Genomic DNA, 17,947 nt, shown 5'->3' on the forward strand with positions numbered 1-17,947 from the left:
GGGCTGCCCAGCTCAGGAGCGAGCAGAGTGAAGGTGGGAAGACCGAGAGAGTGCCTCAGTGTGCCGATGCCCCCTGGGGCCTCCCCTGAGTGGGTCCCCGGGGGACACTCAGCCCTCTGTTCTGTGCCGTCATTGGGAGAGTGGGTGCAAGGATGTGGGAGCCACAGAGTATCCCAGGGGGAGAGCATGCTGTCAGTGCTGCTCTGAAGTTGGAAGGGGCATCCTGGCTTCACATCACCCCCCCCCCCGTGGGCAGCCGTCCTAGAGAGTTTTCCAGCCGTGGCCACGTGTGGTTCCTGTGTCTCAAGGGTTGGGCCAAGAGCCACACCTCCTGCAGCTGGAGCCCTACTCACCTGCCAGGACAGAAGTTTCACACCCCTTGTGCGTCCAGAACAGGCACGGGGGGGACCCTCCCCCAGCTCCCCGGATATACTGAATTGGGCTATTTGCAAAAAGGGGGCGTCGCCTGCTGGGCCTGCGGGCACGGTGGTGTGGGAGCGCCCCTCTGTGAGCCCCTGCCCTGCTCGCCGTCCAGAGGGAAGAGTGGCTGCCTTCTCTGTTGGCTCCCTGGTGCTGTTTTGGGGGCTCCTTCCCTGGGCGGGCCCCAGAGCAACTGTCCCATCAACTCCCGGTGAGGATGTCAGAGACAGCCTCGCCCGAGGGATTTCCTGACCAGCCCCGGGGGTATCTCGTAGGCTTGGGCAGGTGGGCCTGGGGTTCTCAAACATCAGTGCACAGGCGGGGGGCCCCATCCTGCTGGTAGGAGAGGCCGGGAGGGCGTCCCAGCCCGCTACGCAAGGGCTGTGTGGTCTCAGGGCAGTCCCCTCCCGGGGATGGCCCCCCTGCTGTAAAACGGGACAGTGAGCTGCTCCAGGTCAGAAGCCCCATCTTGCAGCTGGGGAAACTGAGGCTGAGCTAGGAGAAACAGGATTAGAACCCAGAGCTGTGTGACTTGGGGGTCTGAGTCCACACTGCGTACGATTGGGGCATCGGGTTCACAAGCTCCTGTAGGTCTCCGTCAAGGGGTGACATTGGGGCTCCGCCCAGCATTTGGGGACTGGGAGTCCAAGCACATCCTTGGGAACCGAGCAGCAGTCAGGTCCCCTCTGGCCTCTGACAGCCTTAAGAGTCCCATGCCACCCACTGTCCAGGGCCTCTGCCAGGAGGGCTATGAGCCACTTGGTGGCTCCAGGTAGGACCTGCTCAGGTGACAGGAAGGGTCCCAGGAAGGTCGCATTCCTGAGGGGACAGAGCAGCCACATTCTTGCACCTGGGGGGGGGGCCTGTGGGAGCCTAGGCTTGTTCAGGAACCTGGGGGTGCTGACAGAGGGCCGGGGAGGAGGGTGTGGAAGGGAACCAGCACCTGGGACTCTCCTCCTCCAGGCCACCGTTCACGCCCAGCCCGGGGCAGAGGCAGAGTGGGTCTGTTTCTTTCTTCGGAGAGTCGGACTGGGTCTCCCGTTACATATGCACGGACGGGGGGTGCCAGTCCTGCTTCCGGAGAGCCTGCGACCCCAGACACAAGCCTGAGCTGGGCCTCGGAGTCACCCTGGGCCGGATGTTTTGCTCCGTCCATTCTGGAGTGTCCTCTCACTGGCTCACTGGGAAAAGACCCAGAGTCCTGTCTACACCGTCTGAGTCCCAGCTAGCAGACGATGTTCCAAGAGTGGGGGGCGCTTGCCGTCATCCTGGGTGCCGGGCAGGGGCGAGGCTGTGCCTGTGCGAGGCTGCAGGGGTGATGGTTCCTGCTGCAGAGCTGCTGGCCTTGGGGGAGGCAGGCAGGGCGGGACTCTGTGAGCTGATTGCAGGGGACCCCCAGACCACTGTGACCCAGGCGGCATTCCTGGAAGAGTGACCTGAACGATGGGTATAGGGATAGGTGTTTGGTGGCAGGAGAACGTTCCGGGCCCAGGGGGCAGCAGGTGCCAGTGCAGGGCTGGAGCAAGGGGGTGGAGACACCGTGATGGCAACCTCACCGTCGGCCCTCTCCCTGCAGGCGCTTCGGCGCTTCGGCGCCTGCCCGCGGTGCGCGGTGGGCCCGGCCCATCTGTGGGTGGTTGTGGTGGGGAGGGTCACGCTGAGCCCCGTCCCATTCTCGGGGCCACGTGCCCCCAGGGCCTGCCCGGCTGATTGCTCGGTCACCTTGTGTCTTCTGGGACGTGCCTCATCCCAGAGCACCCCCACGGAAGCGGGACCCATCGTGGCCTTTGGGAGACATGGTCTTTGTCCTGGGCCGGGGCGGGGAGGCAGCCCTGGAGGCGGGCCGCCTGGCCAGGAGGGGAGCGTGAGTGAGCCCATCTTTCAGAAGATTCCGGCAGCAGGACCCACCCCGCCCAGAGCTCCTGAGGGATTCTTTGGCCCCTGGCAGGTGGACGAGATCCTTCTTCCGGGGCGGAAGTGAGCTGTGCGCAGAGCATAGGATTCCCTGGCCTGCCGTGTGCCCGTGCCCCTCAGTCCTGCGGCCCGAGTCTCTGAGTCACCTCCTCGAGGCAGACGGGATCAGGGAGGGCCAGGAGGGCCAAGCTGTTGGCACAGAGACTCTCCCGAGCCAGCTCTGACCGTCGGCACCTGTGGCGGTGGGGGTGACGGGCGCGCCCGGCCCCCGCTGCGAGCCGGCAGACTGGACAGCTCCTTTGCGGCCTCAGTTTACTCATCCCTAAGACTCAGGGTAGGTGTTCTTCCTGGTGGAGTGTTGGGGACACAAAGTAAACCCCAGAGCACGCGTGGCTTCAGTGAGAAAGCCCAGGGGATGGGACGAAAGTCTTTGCACACGGGACGCAGCCAAGAAGCCAGTGGTTTATACTTCACTCAAAGGCAGCAAACTCTGCGGATGTTTGGGCCGTGCCGGGCTCTTTCCGTGCTGCAGCCCAGCAGGGTCCGGTCCCCTCCCTCCGTTACTTCCCGTTTACGTGTTCTGGTGCTGCGGGAGGGGAGACGGTGAATTGAGGCAGCGTGAGGACTCGTGGGCAGCCTCCGCCCCAAGCGGCCAGGGGCCTTGTCGGCAGCATCTCTGAGGCAGCCGGGAGGGTCTCCGGGCCCCAGGAGCCGGACCCCAGGCCTGCCGTGGCCACAGGCTTCCGGTCAGTTCCACAGCCTCGGGGAGACATCCATGTGGGGAGAGGTCTCCGTGATCTGAGCAGCTCTGTGTGGCGGTCCCGGGTCTGTTTGCACCTGCCCGTGGCAGGGGCTGCCTGGGGCCGGCCGGGGGTCCAGACTGGCTGTTTCCCCCGAGGCTCTCTGTCCATGCCTTCTGCAGTGTTCCGGAACGGCACCTCCAAACCCACGCTCCGCCTGGGACAGCCTCTGCCAGCCCTGAGGGCTCATGGGAGTGGCCACACCATTGCAGGGGACTGGGCCCCAGTATCCAGATCAAACCTCCTGGGGCCCAGCCCCACCTGGCCCTCGCTGCCGTGTGGTCTCGGGGAAGCCATGGCCTCTCCCTGGGGTTCTGTTGCAAAAAGGGCATCCAGACCTCTTGTGCGTCCCCATCGGCACCAACAGAAGCGGAAGAGGGAGCCTCTTTTTCTGGCCAAGAAGTGGGCGGGGCAGGGGGTCTGGCTTGGGAACAGACACAACCCACCCCTTGTAAAGATGAAGCCTCTGCACGTAGCCCCCACTGATCACGCGGGCAGAGAGGGAACGAAGGTGTTTTACGTTCTCTTTGCTTCTGTCCTGCCCCATAAATAAGTAGGCGTAGAACTATAAAAACTGCGTACGTTTACGTTGAAGCTTCGAGCAACACAGACAATGCAGAAGAATAAAAATAGACGGCTGAAGAAATTAGGGCAGAGGGAAAATCGAAGTTAGGCCTAGCAGAAGCCAAGGCACGTAGAAGTCTGCCGGCTGCCGGTGGGGACCTGTAAATTCAGCTCTGAACTTCTAGCGTCCAAAGCAAAGAGGAAAAGACTATCCCTTGCGGGAAGTGACGTTCAGAGAGCGTTTTCTGCACCAGCGATCCCAAGAGAGCTGCCTGGGGCTGACGCTCCAGGATGCCCCAAAGCCCTGGACCGGGGCGGGTGGAGAGGAGGGCCCTCCCTCACACTCGGCACGGCCGTGGTCCCCTCATCCTCGCCAGCGCCTCACGCTCTCTGTCACTTGACTGTCCCCAACCCGAAAAGCCTAGTTTGAGAGAGAGGCAGTGAGGGGCCCCGGCCAAGCCATCAGGCCTTGCTGAGGCTGACAGCGAACGTACGTCTCTGGCCCCTGAGTCCGCACGTTTGCGGCCCAGAGACGGACGGCCCCAGAAAATCGGGGTGTTCCGTTCCCAGTGTTTGGGGCACACGGTCACAGCTGGGGCCCTTGAGGTGACCTCACAGGTGCTCCGGGCAGGGTGGGTCGGGGCCAGGGCACCGCACGTATCCTGGGGGGCTCTTTCCCGAGACTCACATAGCATCTCTCTCCTTCCAGGACTCACCCCTGCGTCCCATCACCTTGTTCTGCAAGTGACCCCTGACGTTCAGACGACTGACCGTGCACCACCCTGAGGTCAGTGCAGCACCTTGGACATTGAAAGTCGGGGCTCCCCCTCCCCCCAGGTACCGCCCGGGGCCGGGCACGTCTGGAGCGGGACACGCGCACGCACGTGACACGCGTGGAGGCTAGTGGAGGACAGAGGAGCCGGGCTGGCGGTACTCACGTTTTTGCAAGCTCAGCTGGGCCTGCTCCAGCGTCGGCCCTGACCTGCCACCAGCCTCTCTCCGTAGCCGAGGGACCAAGGTCCGCCAGAAGCCGGGGCTTGCCCTGGTCTCTTGCCCCGGGAAGCTGGACTCAGGCCCGTCTCTCTGGCTCCCTTCTGCACAGAAGCCGAGGGAAGCTCCTTCTGCAAGGCGCCATCTGTCTCGGGGGTCCGCGGTGGGAGGGCCCGGGCCAGCTGCTGGGGACTGTTGGAAGTGTCTGTGGAGTGGGCAGAGCTCAGGGGCTCAGCAGGTGAGGGGGCCCCGGCCTGCCACTCCCTATCCTGGCGGCCTCGTGGCCCTGGCGGAGGCCTGTCGTGCCCAGAGGCCCCTGCCCACGCCCCGCGCCCCCCCGAGAGCCGGCCCGCGGTGCAGGCCGCAGGACCCACTCGGCTGCTTCCAGCCTCCTGGGGAGTCAGTGGGGCCATGTGGGCCAGACAGGCGTCCCCTCCCCTCCCCCGCTGTTGCCATGGCCAGGGGCAGGCCTGCCTCCCGGGTCTGGGTGGAGAGGACCCCAGGCTGTTGTGTCTGGGCTCAGGACCCCTCTGCCATCTGGGCCTCGTGTGTTTATAGGTCCAGCTTGCCCGCAAGACTGCAGACGCGGCCCCCGGGGCTTTTGTGTCTGCATGCAGAGCGGGCGCCAGCCGGTGCCCGAGATGGGGGGTGGAATGTGGGTGGGGAGAGGGGGAGGCCCCCAGAGGACGTGGGACAGAGGGAAAGGGGGACATGGGGGGGTTACCAGAGGAAGGGGAAGGACAGAGTGGAGGCAGAGAGGAAGCAGGGCAGGGCACTGGAAGAGAGGAGACACAGAGCAGAGCGACAGGAAGCTGGGGGGGGGGTGGCCTGGGGGTGCAGCTGGTCCCAGATGTTCCCAGGGCCTCCTGGGCTGTGCCCAAGGCCATCTAGTCCAGGTGCTTTCCCGGGCGCATGCTGCGAAATCCCCCAATGTCCCGCTGGCCACAGGTAGCCTCCAGGCTCCAAATGAAACCCAGGCCCCCGGAGGTTTGCTCCTCACACAGACACGGGCACCAGACTCGGGTCCTGAGTCCCCAAGCCCTGACAGACACAAGCAGGAGGCCGCAAGGGTGTGTCCCCAGGATCGTGGGCGGAGGTCGAAGGAGGCAGGGCCGGCCCGCCTGGGAGGCCAGAAGGGCTCTTGGACCAGGACGAGGGGGTCCGTACACAGAAGCCGAGGCCCAGGTGACGTGGGGAGGGTTGTGGGCGGAGAAGGACAGGCCTGGAGGAGCGGGCTCTCCCGGGGCAGGACCTGTACCCCCCCCATACTGTGCAGGGGACAGAAGACCAGGCCGATGCATACAGTAGGTGCTTGCTCTGTGCTCATCCAGAGCCTGAGTGGTCACCAGGATGACCTTACAGCCCAGTCACTCACTGCAGGGGTGAGAACATGCCCCGGGCCAGAGGGGAGGGCGCCCCTCCCGTGTGCACTCACGCCCTCCTGTAGCCCCAGCATCACCAGCAAGGTGGGGTTCATCATCTCCATTCTGTCCGGCTAGAAACGGAGGCTGGGGGCTGCGAATAGCCCAGCTCTGGCCTCACCTGTGGCCCTGGGGGGTTGTTGGCATGATGGAGCCCCTTCAGGACGCTGGGCTGGGGGCACCAAAGGTTTATGGGGGGGACGGTGACTTGGTGAGTGGGCTCTTTCTGAACTGACCCAGTATTGTTCTCCTTGAGGTCTGCCCAGACTTGGCCCCGGATGGGGAGAGGTGTGGGCACGGGAGGCTGCCTCCGTCTCTAGTCCCTTCCCCTGCACTGAGCCCCTAGTGTCTCCCCCACGCCCGGTGAGGGCAGGAGCCACGCGCCTCTGCTCGGCACCCAGTGGCGGCCTGCTCTCTGAAGGGACGTGGCCCTGCCCTCCCCAGCACCCCGGCTGCCTGTGGGTGGACAGGCTGCCGTGTTCTTCCGAAGCTGACACAGACGGGGGTTCACGGAAAAGTGAGGCCTGGGGTCACGGGCCCGACACCCCACGGCAGAGCCATGCTGAGGAGTCGTATCTGCCCGCTCCGGGGCTGACCCGAGTCTGGTGCCCACGGCCGAGGAGAAGCAGGAATTTGTTCTGACGCTAAATGTCCAGCCAGCCTTGATTTACTCGGAAGTTAAGGCCTTAAACAATGCCTTGCGTCTGATCTTTTGGTCCCAGTGAAAGTACAAAATGCAGAATGACGGGCTTCACTCGGTGCTTCTTACTGGTTCTGAGCAGCAGCGCGCTGGCGGGGAATGGGTAACCTTGAGACGTGAGGAGAGAAGGAAGCAGCAAACGCTTTGCTGCCGCCCTTCGAGCTCCACCGGACAAAGCGACTTGCAATTCAGTTCCCGTTCTGGTGCCGGGCCCTGAGCTGGACGCCCCTCCCCCCAGTGCCATCGCTGGTGCTGTCGGCCCCGCTGGGCGGTTGTCTCGGTGCCACTTCCCCGGGGGGGAGGGGACAGAGGCTCAGGGAGGTCAAGGGGCCAGCCCCAGACCGCAAGGCCGCCCAGCAGCAGAGCAGGGGCCTGGCCCCAACCTGCTGAGAAGCACGTCTGTCTGGGTTCCAGGAGCGTCGGGGTCCCCCTGAGCTGTCGGGCTGCTGGATCCTAAGGGGCAGCCTCCCCGGGGGCGGGCAGGGCGCCGGGGCCGGGGCCTCCAGCTCAGGTCCTCACCGGAGTGGTACCCAGGATGGGCTGGGGGGTGTCGAAAGAGACCGTCCGGTAGGGTGCAACCCAAAGTGCCATTTTCCCCCAGGTCTGGGCTTGGCTGGACGCTTGGCCTCGGACCCGCCCCGGTTGGAGGCCTTATTCTCCAGATACTACGGTGCTGGAAGGCCAGCTGGCCAGCTCTGGTGGGAAAAGAGAGGCTTCCACTCTTCAGCGGCCCGATTGCTGTCCCTGTTCCGGTATGCTTGGGTCCGAGCTTCTCTTCTCCAGCACCACCAACGCTCACCTAGCCTGGCGGCCTTGGAGAATCGGGGACGCGACAACACCCTGTCACCTTGAGGAAGAGAAGGCAAACATCTCAGAAGTGGGGCTTCCTAGGGTCCCCCAAGTACAGAGGAGTCTGGTCCTTCTTAGCAGCTGTGTGACCGGGGCTCCGTGAGTGGAGACGTCCGTGGGTTTCCGCTCCCCAGTGCCGTAGGCACAGGATCCCTGTCTTTGGCTGTGTGAGCGTGGGGAAGTGCCTTAGCCTCTCTGTGCTGGTCCCTTCTCGGCAGATCAGGCTGTAACGGGGACTGACTGAGGCCCTCAGCGGGATGGACACAGGTCTGTGCCTGGCATGTCGCACATGCTGGGGGTTTGCGTTGGCCGCGTGTCCGATGGGGAGCACGTGCCCGGGAAGGGGGACGCGTTTGCAGCAGTATTGCGTAAATGGGGGTCGGACCTGGGCTGTGAGGCTGTCTCATCCCCGTGGGGCAGCTCCCACGGAGAATCTGCTCCCGGGAGCGGTCCTCAGTGAGGACACCGCTTTGTTCACACCCGGCGTGTGTAATCAGGACAGCCGTGCTTACGCAGGTGATGGGGACCATGGCCCCTGCCCTCCGTGCCGTGCCGTGGCCTATGGTAGCAGCCACCCTGTAGGAAAGGTGTGGGGCTGCCTTCCCAATCCCACTGTCCTGTTCCTTTATAAAAAAAAAAAAAAAAATGTTTATTTAATTTTTGAGAGAGAGAGTGCGAGTGGGCGAGGGGCAGAGAGCGAGGGAGACCCAGAATCTGAAGGGGCTCCAGGCTCTGAGCTGTCGGCACAGAGCCCGACGCGGGGGCTCGAACCCCCAAGTCACAAGATCGCGACCTGAGTCAAAGTCGGACATTTAACTAACTGAGCCCCCAAGGCGCCTTTCACTGTCTTATTTCTTGACACAGGCCCTGCCCCTGGCTCTGGATCAGCCTGTCCCCGTCAGAGCACAAGGCCCCAGCTGTGTGAGTGAGGACCGTCTCCCCGGACCCTTGGCCTCGGTCTGCCCATCTGTAAAGTGGGATCGGCCTGGGCCCAGGCTTTCCCTCTGCACAGGCAGGGAGGGGTGGCCTGTGCCTGGGCCCAGGGCCCCCGGAGCAGTCCTGCGTGTATCTGCCTTCCCTCTGGGGTTCTGAGCAAGACGTGGTAAAGGTGCGGAGACCACGGGCAGCACAGAGTCGGAAAGACGTGGGCCCTTGGGGTGTACCCGCCGCCCATCGGGCGGTGCGGCAGAGGGGGCTTCCTGTCCAGCGGGTGTTTGATGGGGCAGCGCCTCTCACCCACAGGACATGGGCAGGGGCTCCCCAGAGGGGACACGAACGGGAGGTGGGCTGTCACTGGACGGAGGCAGAACAGGAGCCTCGAGGTTTGGGACGTGGCTCGGGGTCCCGTCGGGCAGGTCGGGGAGGGGCTGGGGCCGGTCTCCCCGGTGTCCCCGCCCCCGGCGCGGCCCTGGCACGGCCGGTCCTGCCAGCTGTCCCTGCGCCTGCCAGCCATGGGCAGGAAGAAGCCGGCAGCCTGGACCCCGGGGTGGGATGTGCTGGGATGTCCCCGGAATGCGGGCCAGCCCCTCCGGCCATCTGGTCAGAGGCCGCCCCGCCACCAGGCAAATGAAGACCACCCTTCGGGGGTCTGGGGCAAAGGAGGATTTTCCTGTGGAAGGAGGCCATGAGCCTACACTCTCGCCTGCCTCCCCGCATCGCCGCCCCGAGCCGGGCCATCTCCTCTGTGAGGCGGGAGAGCGTCAGTGCCACCGCCCTGGGCAAGAGCTTCTCCCCAGACCGCCCGGAGCCCCTCGAGAGGGTAGGCTCAAGGTGGCGGGAGCTTGGGCAGGAGGAAGCTTCCAGAGAAGGCACTGCCTGCCCCCCCCCCAACTTTTTCTGGCCAGGTCCCCCTGGGCCTCCACGCAGGACAGGCGGCCGCACTTCCAGAGTGGACATCACCCCTCCCTGCCGCTGCGGGGCCCGTCCCTGCCCCGGGCTATTGGCTGCCTTTGTCTTTCTGGGGCTCCACAAAATGGCTGCCGCAGCCCTCCGCCATTTTGTGTCTGAGGCAGGCGGGCGGGTGGCCGGCGGGGGAGGAGGGAGGGAGACCACCGCCCGCCCGCCTGCCCCGAGTGGCCTGGACGGAGCCCAGCAGCAGCCCCCGCCCCGGCCCGGCCTTGGCCGCGGCTGCCCTGGGCTTGGCACCAGCCAGAGTCTTGGCAAGGCCGTCCGGGAACCCCGGCCCTTCACCCAGCCCGCCGGCCCCCTCGCCACCCCCCAGCCTCCCCTGACGAGCAGACGGAGATGCCGGAGACCAGAGCCCAGAAGAGCTGTAATTAAAGCCATGCTCCTGGAGGGAGTCCTGGCAGCCACGGGGCCGGCACGGACAGTTCTAGAAATGACGCTCGCCCGAGTGGGTGGGGATGGGCTCCCCGGACCCGCCGTGACCAGGGCCCCGTCTGTTTCAGGCCACACTGGGGAGACCAGCGGCCCCCTCAGTCCTGCACCAGCCACCCTGCCCCCTTACCTGCCTGAGGAGCCTCCGGGCTCCCTGGCTGGGCCTCGTGCTGGGCCCGGGGCTCATGGAGGTCGGTCAGGTTTCCGGTCTGGACGCAGCTACTGCCCGTCCTCAGGCAGCAGGGACGGGGGGCTTCCTGGAGGAGGTGAGCTCTGCAGCCGGGCTTCCCGTGGGGCTGGGGCCAGCCGAGAATCTTCGGTGCACCAGGCTGGGGGTGAGCCCGTTCCAGCCCAGCCCGCCGCCCTACGCAGTCCTCTCTTCCGCGGGACCCACATCCGCCGAACCTCGGCTTCCCCGAAGGGCATTTTCCGGAGCTGGGAGCAACCAGGCGTCTCCCTCCTGGTCAGAGAGCCTCCGGCCTCCCCCTGTGCCTCCTGCTCTCATTCTGTGCACAGCGTTCTCAAGCTTGCCCCTCTGACAGCACCCAGTGGGTCGGAGGGAGCGCCCTACGGAGGGGAGTCGGTCGGGCAGGAAGTGGGTGCACGGCATCCGGGCAGCCTTGGCTGTGGGGCCTGGGAGCAATATCAGGGAGACGCGGTTGTCCCTGGGCCCGTTCACTGGAGGGACAGGGACTCCACCGGCCTCGGCAGGTGGAAGGGAGCCGCCGGCCTGCCGGGCGTCGATGCCCACCCGTGGTACCCAGCCGTGAGGCCGTCCGAGGGCAGTGGACCTCCTAGAGGAGGTTCGTAGAAACTTCCTTGTAGAGGAGGGAATGGCATTTGAGGAAAGCAGGCGCCTTTTAAAGGGGCTGGTGCAGATTCTCAGGCAGCATGCGGGGTAACGCGGGTGCCGGGGGGGCAAGCCCCGGCCTGTGTTCCCTGCATCGCCGAGGGTCAGTTCCGCGCCGTCGAGGGGTAGAAAGCAGGCGTGCAGCAGGGCAGGGCCCCGGGAGCTGCGAGACGGCTTCCCCAAACCCCTGTGGCCCAGCCAAGCCCTTCAGGCTGGGAAGGCCGCTGGACGCTGCCCCAGGCCCTTCCCAGACGCTCTCTCCTTGCGGTTCCCAGAGAGAACATTCCATCACCATGAAGTGAGGTTTACTCACGCCCCGGCTCCCTCTGGGGAAGGCCTGCCGGACGGGATGGTGGCCACACGCCAGGCCAGGCGCAGAGCCTCCTGGAGGAGCCGGGAGCCCCGCAGCGGAACGACCGACCGTCTCGGAGGGGGCGGCCGCCAGGTGTGGCTGCTGCGGGGCGGGGTTTCGTGCTGGGTGTTTTTAATGGTACGGGTGCGTCCGGTCCCCTCCCTTACCCCTGCTCCTCGCCTTGTGACCCAGACTGTGGCCCGAACTGAGAACATTTCAAGTCCGCGTGCGCCTTTGAGGCTGACGCTGTTGCCTCTGACACCCGACGGAGACACGCTCGGGATCAGAGAGGGCTCTGCGTTCCTGCTTTTCCCTTTGGAGTTTGAGCGAACCCTGGACAGAACAGCCTCCCCGGCTGACGCCTTCTCCCCGGGCACAGAGGCACCTTGCCCTTCCTTCTGACAGCCGCCGGCATCCGGGTCCCACTCTACAGGGCAGGCGGCTGAGGCCGGAGGTACCAACTTGCCCACGGCTCGCTGCCAGAGCAGGGGGCCCGGACCATGACCCGGTGGACCTCCGAGCCAGCTGTCCCCTCCTCCCACCTGCCCACGGCCCCCGTGGATGCAAGTGTGTCTGCAGAGCTGGCCAGCCTCCCCGGGCAGTGCCAGCCCCAGCCCCCCAGCTTCCCAAGTGGTCCTTTCTGGGACCTCCAAACTCAGGCAAATGTGGCAGTGACAGTTCAGCCTCCTCTGTAGGCCTGGCCCTCCTCTAGGCTCAGGACATCACGGCAGGCCCGGCCCCTGCCCTGGGGAGCACTCATTTCCCCAGGCCTGGCCACCTTCACCATGCCAGCTCGGAGGCCTCTGGGGACAGGAAAGCAAGGAGCTGGAGCGGGACCGTCTTCTGAGGCGACAGCCGTGGGGGAAGCTGGACAGGGAAGGTGTCAACGAGAGAACGCTTTGGGGCCCTGAGACAGAAGGAGGGCTGGGGCCGGGGCTCCGTCTGGAGGCGTCACCTACCTGTGTGGCCTTTGCGGCCCAGAGGTAAGCGGGGCCGTGGAAAGAGCCTGGGGCCGGAGAAATTTGGATTCCAGCTCTGGCTTTGCTGTCCCACCCCCCCAGACAGGCTTTTGGGGGCCATGAGGCCACCGGGCCTCGTACTCCCTGAGCGGAGGAGTCCGTCTTTAGGTTGGAGGTTTTTCCGTCATGGGTATTTTCGCGTTCATTTTAAGAATTTTACTTCAAAATAATTTGTCCTCGTCGCTGAGTTTCGGCGCCCCATAAATTGTGTGCCGGAGGTGAGGGTCTGGCTGGCTCCCCGCTTCCTGGCCACACCAGGCCCACAGTGGGCACACGGTCCCTGCCCGCGTCGGTCAGACTGCCTGGTACGCAGGTCTCCTGAACTTTATGGGCCGCGTTTGCAGGGACAGACCCACGCCCCCCCCCCCCCCCACTGCCCGGGCCCCCGGATGCCACCCCCACAGCTTTTTCCCAGACTCCATTGTTGGCACGGCTTGCCGAGCAGAAACACTGGCCGCTTTATGGGGAGAAACCTAATCGGGGCGGCAGTGGCGGGGGGCAGCCACGGGGGGGCTCCCGGCTCTCAGTGGCCCCGAGCCAAGCCCGAGGTGACTGCGGGGTGACACCGTCTGTCTGCCTCCCTTGCTCCAGACATCCGCCCAGCCCTGAAAGGGCCACCTGCCCGCCGAGGCCTCCCACACACCTGTCCCTGGCCGGCCCGGCCCCTCCCACCGGGGCCCGCCCAGCACCCTGCCCACAAGCGGACACCGAGGGGGACTGGGACGGGGCCGCTGCCCACCGCTCTCCCCCGCAGCCCTGCTCAGGGAGCCCCGTTCACAGTGCGCTCCTGCCCCTGCCGCCAGCCCTCCTCCAGGCTGACGGGGAAGGGTCTCTTTGGTCTGTCTCGGGATTCCTCCCCAGGCCGAGGGCGCTGGTGGTTCGTGGGACTTGCCGGGCAGGTGGACCCGGCCAATCTTCCCCTCCAGCTCAGACTCCCCGAGTTGGGGCCTTTTCCCCGCTAGCTCAGAAATGTCTCCGCACATGGGTCAGAAATGTAAACCCTGCCCCTGACCCAAAAAACCCCCTCTCCGGAGCTGTTGGCTAAAGAAAGCCGCGTTTTGGGTGAGCTCTGTTTTGGTAAGGGCAGAGCCAGAGTGGGGACCCTGCTGGGGGTCATGATACCTGCTTCCTGGTCACCTAGAGAAATTTGAAGCAGGCTGTTGAGTATGCAGGAAACACGCCCCAGGCCCCTGGGGAGAGTGGATTCCCGCCGCCTCCGTGGGCACCGCTCCCACCCACAGCACCACCTGCCGCAGGGCCGGGTCTCGCAGACGTGAGCACAGCTGGTCCCAGAGCTGGGATTCCCCTTGGGGGCCTCCCGAGGCTTCCGGGTGGGCAGTGAGAGAGGCCCGTGGTACGGGAGACGGGGCCCTCGTGGGCAAGGAGCTGGGACAAGCGGGGCTGTCGTCCCCAGCAGAGAACAAGCAAGGACAGAGACAGATGGGCCAGGCGGCTCAGAGGAGGCCTGCCCTGGGCATTTTTCTTTGCCTTGGAGGACGTGTCTTGCTGGCTTCCCCGCCCCCCCCCCCCCCCCCCCTTACGCCAGTCCCGAGCAGTCGCCTGGCCAGAATGGGCCAGTACCAGAGGGGACTGTAATCCTTCGAGCAAGTCCTGGCTGAGGCCTCAGGCCGGGTCCTGGGAGCCCTTTCCTCGGGGTTCTGCTCTTGGGAGGACCCCAGGCCTTGCTTGCCACAGGGCAGGAGCCCCCGCCTGCCTAGAGCTCTGGAAAGCGGGGACCTCAGCTCCTCCCTCTTGGGTCCTCCCAACTCCAGGCCCCAGAACATCCGTGCCAGCTTGGCGTGGGAACGTCGGTGGTCTTGACCCTTCAGGGACAAGCCCGGGTCTCGGTCATCTCTGACCCAGAGTCGTCCAGCTCACGGCAGCCACGGAGGCCGTTGTCTCCAGGCCCTCGCGGGGAGCGAGTCCCTGGCACTGGAGTGCGGGATGTGAGGGTTGGTGGGGTGTGCCCGGGCAGGAGGCACAGAGCGGCCATGGGCGTGTTTCTCCCACACCTGACCCTTGTTACTTTTTCTCTAAATCCCCAACAGGTCGAGAAGCGGTGTCCGGAAGGGGGCTTCCGTCCACGGTCGGCCTTCCTCGCGGTGAGTGGGTGTCAGGGCAGGGCCTCTGGGCCCAGGCGGTCTCCACCCTGCGAGGGCCCCCCCGCCACCCGCCCCGCTCTGCCCAGCCCAGCCTGAGCCCGCGGGAGGCCTCGCCGGGTCATCCTACGGGAAACAGGCCGGTGAGTCTGTGGCCCCAGCCTCAGACTGGGGCTGGCGTGGGTGCATGCCCAGTGACGCACGCGACGGCACGGGTGACCCCGGGCCCCACCGCCCACCTCTGCCGCCGTCCTTGCTCTGGAAGTCTGGCTGAGGAGCTGTCCCCCTGCCCTTCGTCTCCAGGCCCTGCCGTCAGCCACGAGGGTCCTTGGACGGAGATGTAACGGTCCCACTGCCGAACCTTTGCCCAAGCCGTGCCCTGCACCCGAAGCCACGCCTCCTTTTCCTGCCACCTCCGGCACACTCCCCCAGGCGACGCGCTTCGTCCACCCACCACGCGCTTGTGACGCTGTGCCGTTTGACGGTTACCGGACGTGACCCTGAGGAGCCCTGGTCTGTTAGAGCGGATGCAAGCGGGGTGCTCGGCTCTGTCTCTCAGGTGCACCTGCTACCCTCGGGCTCACCTTGCCTGGAGGGCCTCTGGGGCCAGGAATCCTTGAGGGAGCCCCTTGGCTCTGCCCAGCCGTGAACCAGCCCTCGACTGCAATCCTGATGTGCCTCGGCCGCCCGCCACCGGCCCAAGAGGCCACTCGGTAAGTCCAGCCTGGAAAAAGAACAAAGGGCGAACGAAGGAAGCCAAGCGACCTGCTTCTCAGGCTGGGCTGGAGGGCGGGGATGAAGCAGGGGTACGTGTGGTGACCGCCAGGGTGGACCAGGATGAGGGTCTCTTCCCGTCTCCCTGTCTGTCCCCACCCCGCAGGGCCCGGCCCGCGGCCCGGCCTGTCGTGCCGTCTGTGTCTCCCAGCTGGGGCTGGGCCCTCCCTGCAGCCTTAGCACATGGGTGTCTCAGCGGCCGACCCTGGAGCCCAGAGCCCGTGCTCGGGGTCCCTCCCCCTGGGACGTTCGGGGGAGTCCTGGGCTGGGAGCCTTGGCCAGTTTTCTCCCCAGCAGTGAGGCCAACAGCAGTCAGTCTCCCCACAGCACAGTTGGGCAGGCGCCCAGGGTGCTTAGGGGCCGGGCATGAGACCTCCGTCTGCAGCAGGGGGCAAAAAGCCAAGCCCAGCAGAGCCCAAGAGCAAGCCCCCCGCCCCCACCACACACATGGGGCAGAGGCCCCCACCGGTCTGAGCCTCCGTTTCCTCACTGCAAAAAGGGATCAGTAATCCTAGCTTCACCAGGCCCGTGAGGGCCAAATGGCACGGCCCAGCCTGGGGCCTGCCTGGAGGAGGCAGCCTGCTAGGAGGGGTGTGGAAGGAAGCTCAGAGCCCTTATACCGCTGGGCGGAAAGCAGAATGTCGTAACCTCCCCTCTGCCGCCTGTCAGCTGTGTGACCCTGTGAAGGTGAGGTTACCTCTCTGGGCCCCAGTCTGCTCACCTACAAGATGGGCTGACAGTAGTCCTTGCCTCACCAGCTTTTCCTCGGGGGCCCCCGGCAAGGTGGCGGCCGTGGTGGACGTTTATCCAGGCTGCCTGTGCCTCCGGGCACTGAATGCCGAGCCCTCCAGGGCCTACGGTTGTGCCCCGGCTGCCTTCCCCAGGGGAGCCAGGTCCCTTTGGAAAGAAAGAACAGCGTCCTGGGATGTCTCCCAAAGTGGGGACAGCTCAGGTCACTTGGAACAGCGGGACCGGACTGACCAGAGTCTATGGGGAAGGCCGCCCCTCCCCCCGCTGCCACCCAGTGGGTGGAGGGAGCAGGCCCTGAGGCCACCCGCGCGTCTCGGGCAGCCAGAGAGGGGAGGCTGTGCTGTCAGAGGGCGGGCGGCCAGGAGGACACGGCACCTTTTGCCACATGTTGGCTTCTAAGTGACAGCCTTCCAGTGTCACCCTTGCAGCAGATGTCCCTTGGCCACACGGTGGCCACTCCGTCCGGATGGGAGTGATCAGTCACCTGTAGCACTTGCCCAAAGCCACACTGCAATGCTTGTCCCCTCCCTCCGTCTCCTCTCCTTCTTCCTCTGGTTGGTGGCTTTCTCCTGCGGGACCCCCTCTGCGCGGCGGCTCTGGGGAGTACGTGGTGCCCGGGGCCCCTGCTGGCCTGCCTGCCGGAGTCCCTGAGCCCTCGGCGCCCGCCGGCCTGGCCCCCCCCTCCCCGCAGCTCTCCCGCCCCCTCCAGGAGGTGCCTCTGAAGCCGCGAAGCCCGTCCCTGCGTCACGACCAACGGTCCTTTGGGGTGAGGTAGTAGGTTGTATAGTTTGGGGCTCTGCCCTGCTCTGGGTAACTATACAATCTACTGTCTTTCCTGAAGTGGCTGTAATCTCGCCGATGGACAGCACCCGGGACCCTGGCTGGGCGGAGATCTGGGTGCAGGTTGGGGATGGGTAGCGGCCGTGGTAGGGTGGGGTCGGTGGCCGCCGGGCAGGAAGTCGGGCGGGCCTAGGTTCCACTTGCCGTGTGACCTTGGGCAGGTCGCCTTTGACCTCTGGGCTTCACTTCCCCCGGCTGTGAAATGGGGACCAATGAGGATTGAAGATGATACCTTGTAAAGTGTCCAGAGCGGGGCGGGGCTCAAAGCCGACCCCCTCCCCCTCCCTACACTGCGCTGAGAGCCGCCCCCGTGGCCGGCCGTGGGCACCAGTGGGGCGCAGCTGTGGACCCAGAAGGACGAGGGGCAGCTGAGACTTGGCTGGGGTTGCAGGGCTGGTCCCCAGGGACTCCCACGGGCGACCTTAGCGCACCACCCCCCCCCCCCCCCGCCATGTCCTTCCCAGCCTGCCCGGCTCAGCGTCTGGGCTCTGGTCAGCGGTGGGACGTCCCCCAGAGAGGGAGGCCGAGGCCGCCCCATTCCTCCCCACTCGCCATTCCAGGCAGGAAAGCGGGAGGAAGGCTCCCCGGAGTCTGGCCCCTTGGGGACACACGCTCCCTACCCACCCCCCCCCCCCCCGCCCCCGACAGCTCGTAGGTGGATGGCGTGGGCCTCACTGTGTGTGGGGAAGCCCACGGGCCATCTGCGTCGTCACTCCTGCCCTGCACCTGCCCAGCCTTCCAGCTCGGCTCCGGTGGCCGCAGACCACCGGGCAGGGGCCGGGGCTGGGTGCGGGGCAGTGGCGGGGCATCGGAGCCTCCCGCTCCCCGGGCACCGGCGGGGTGAGGTAGTAGGTTGTGTGGTTTCAGGGCAGTGATGTTGCCCCCTCGGAAGATAACTATACAACCTACTGCCTTCCCCGAGGAGCCCAGCGACACGTGCCCGCGGGAGGGCCGCCCCCACGGCCAGCAGGCGACTCCGGGGCCCCGAGCGACGGGCCGGGCGGGCGGGAGGCTGCAGCGTGCACTGCTCGACTTCAATAAAGGCTGTTCTGATGTGACTCTGGAATCACGCCTTGTTCGTTCCCAAAGCCCTGGAACCGGGTGACGAAGGTGGGCGCATCAGCCGTGGAGGAGTGTGTGTGTGTGTGTGTGTGAGACTTGGCTGGGGAGCTGGATGCGGGCTGTTGGGGGTCCCCAGGCCTGCCCCCTGCCTGTCCGTGGGCCTTTCCAACGGGTTCGGTCCCGGACCCCGGGCCCCAGCCCATCGC

The 17,947-nt window shown here is 65.7% G+C and overlaps 1 protein-coding gene across 1 annotated transcript in view; it reads left to right on the forward strand.

The window, feature by feature from the left end:
- Positions 1-17,737, forward strand: part of LOC123591903 (translation initiation factor IF-2-like) — a 42,063-nt gene extending 24,326 nt beyond the window's left edge. The window contains exons 3-5 of the mRNA XM_045466519.1: positions 4,408-4,485; positions 14,265-14,318; positions 14,619-17,737. Coding sequence (XP_045322475.1) covers positions 4,408-4,484 — 77 coding nt within the window. The 3' untranslated portion in view covers position 4,485; positions 14,265-14,318; positions 14,619-17,737. The remainder of the gene's footprint in view (positions 1-4,407; positions 4,486-14,264; positions 14,319-14,618) is intronic.
- The last annotated feature ends 210 nt before the right edge of the window (positions 17,738-17,947 follow it).

This window comes from Leopardus geoffroyi, chromosome B4, assembly GCF_018350155.1.
Source record: "Leopardus geoffroyi isolate Oge1 chromosome B4, O.geoffroyi_Oge1_pat1.0, whole genome shotgun sequence".
Taxonomy (NCBI): Eukaryota; Metazoa; Chordata; class Mammalia; order Carnivora; family Felidae; genus Leopardus; species Leopardus geoffroyi.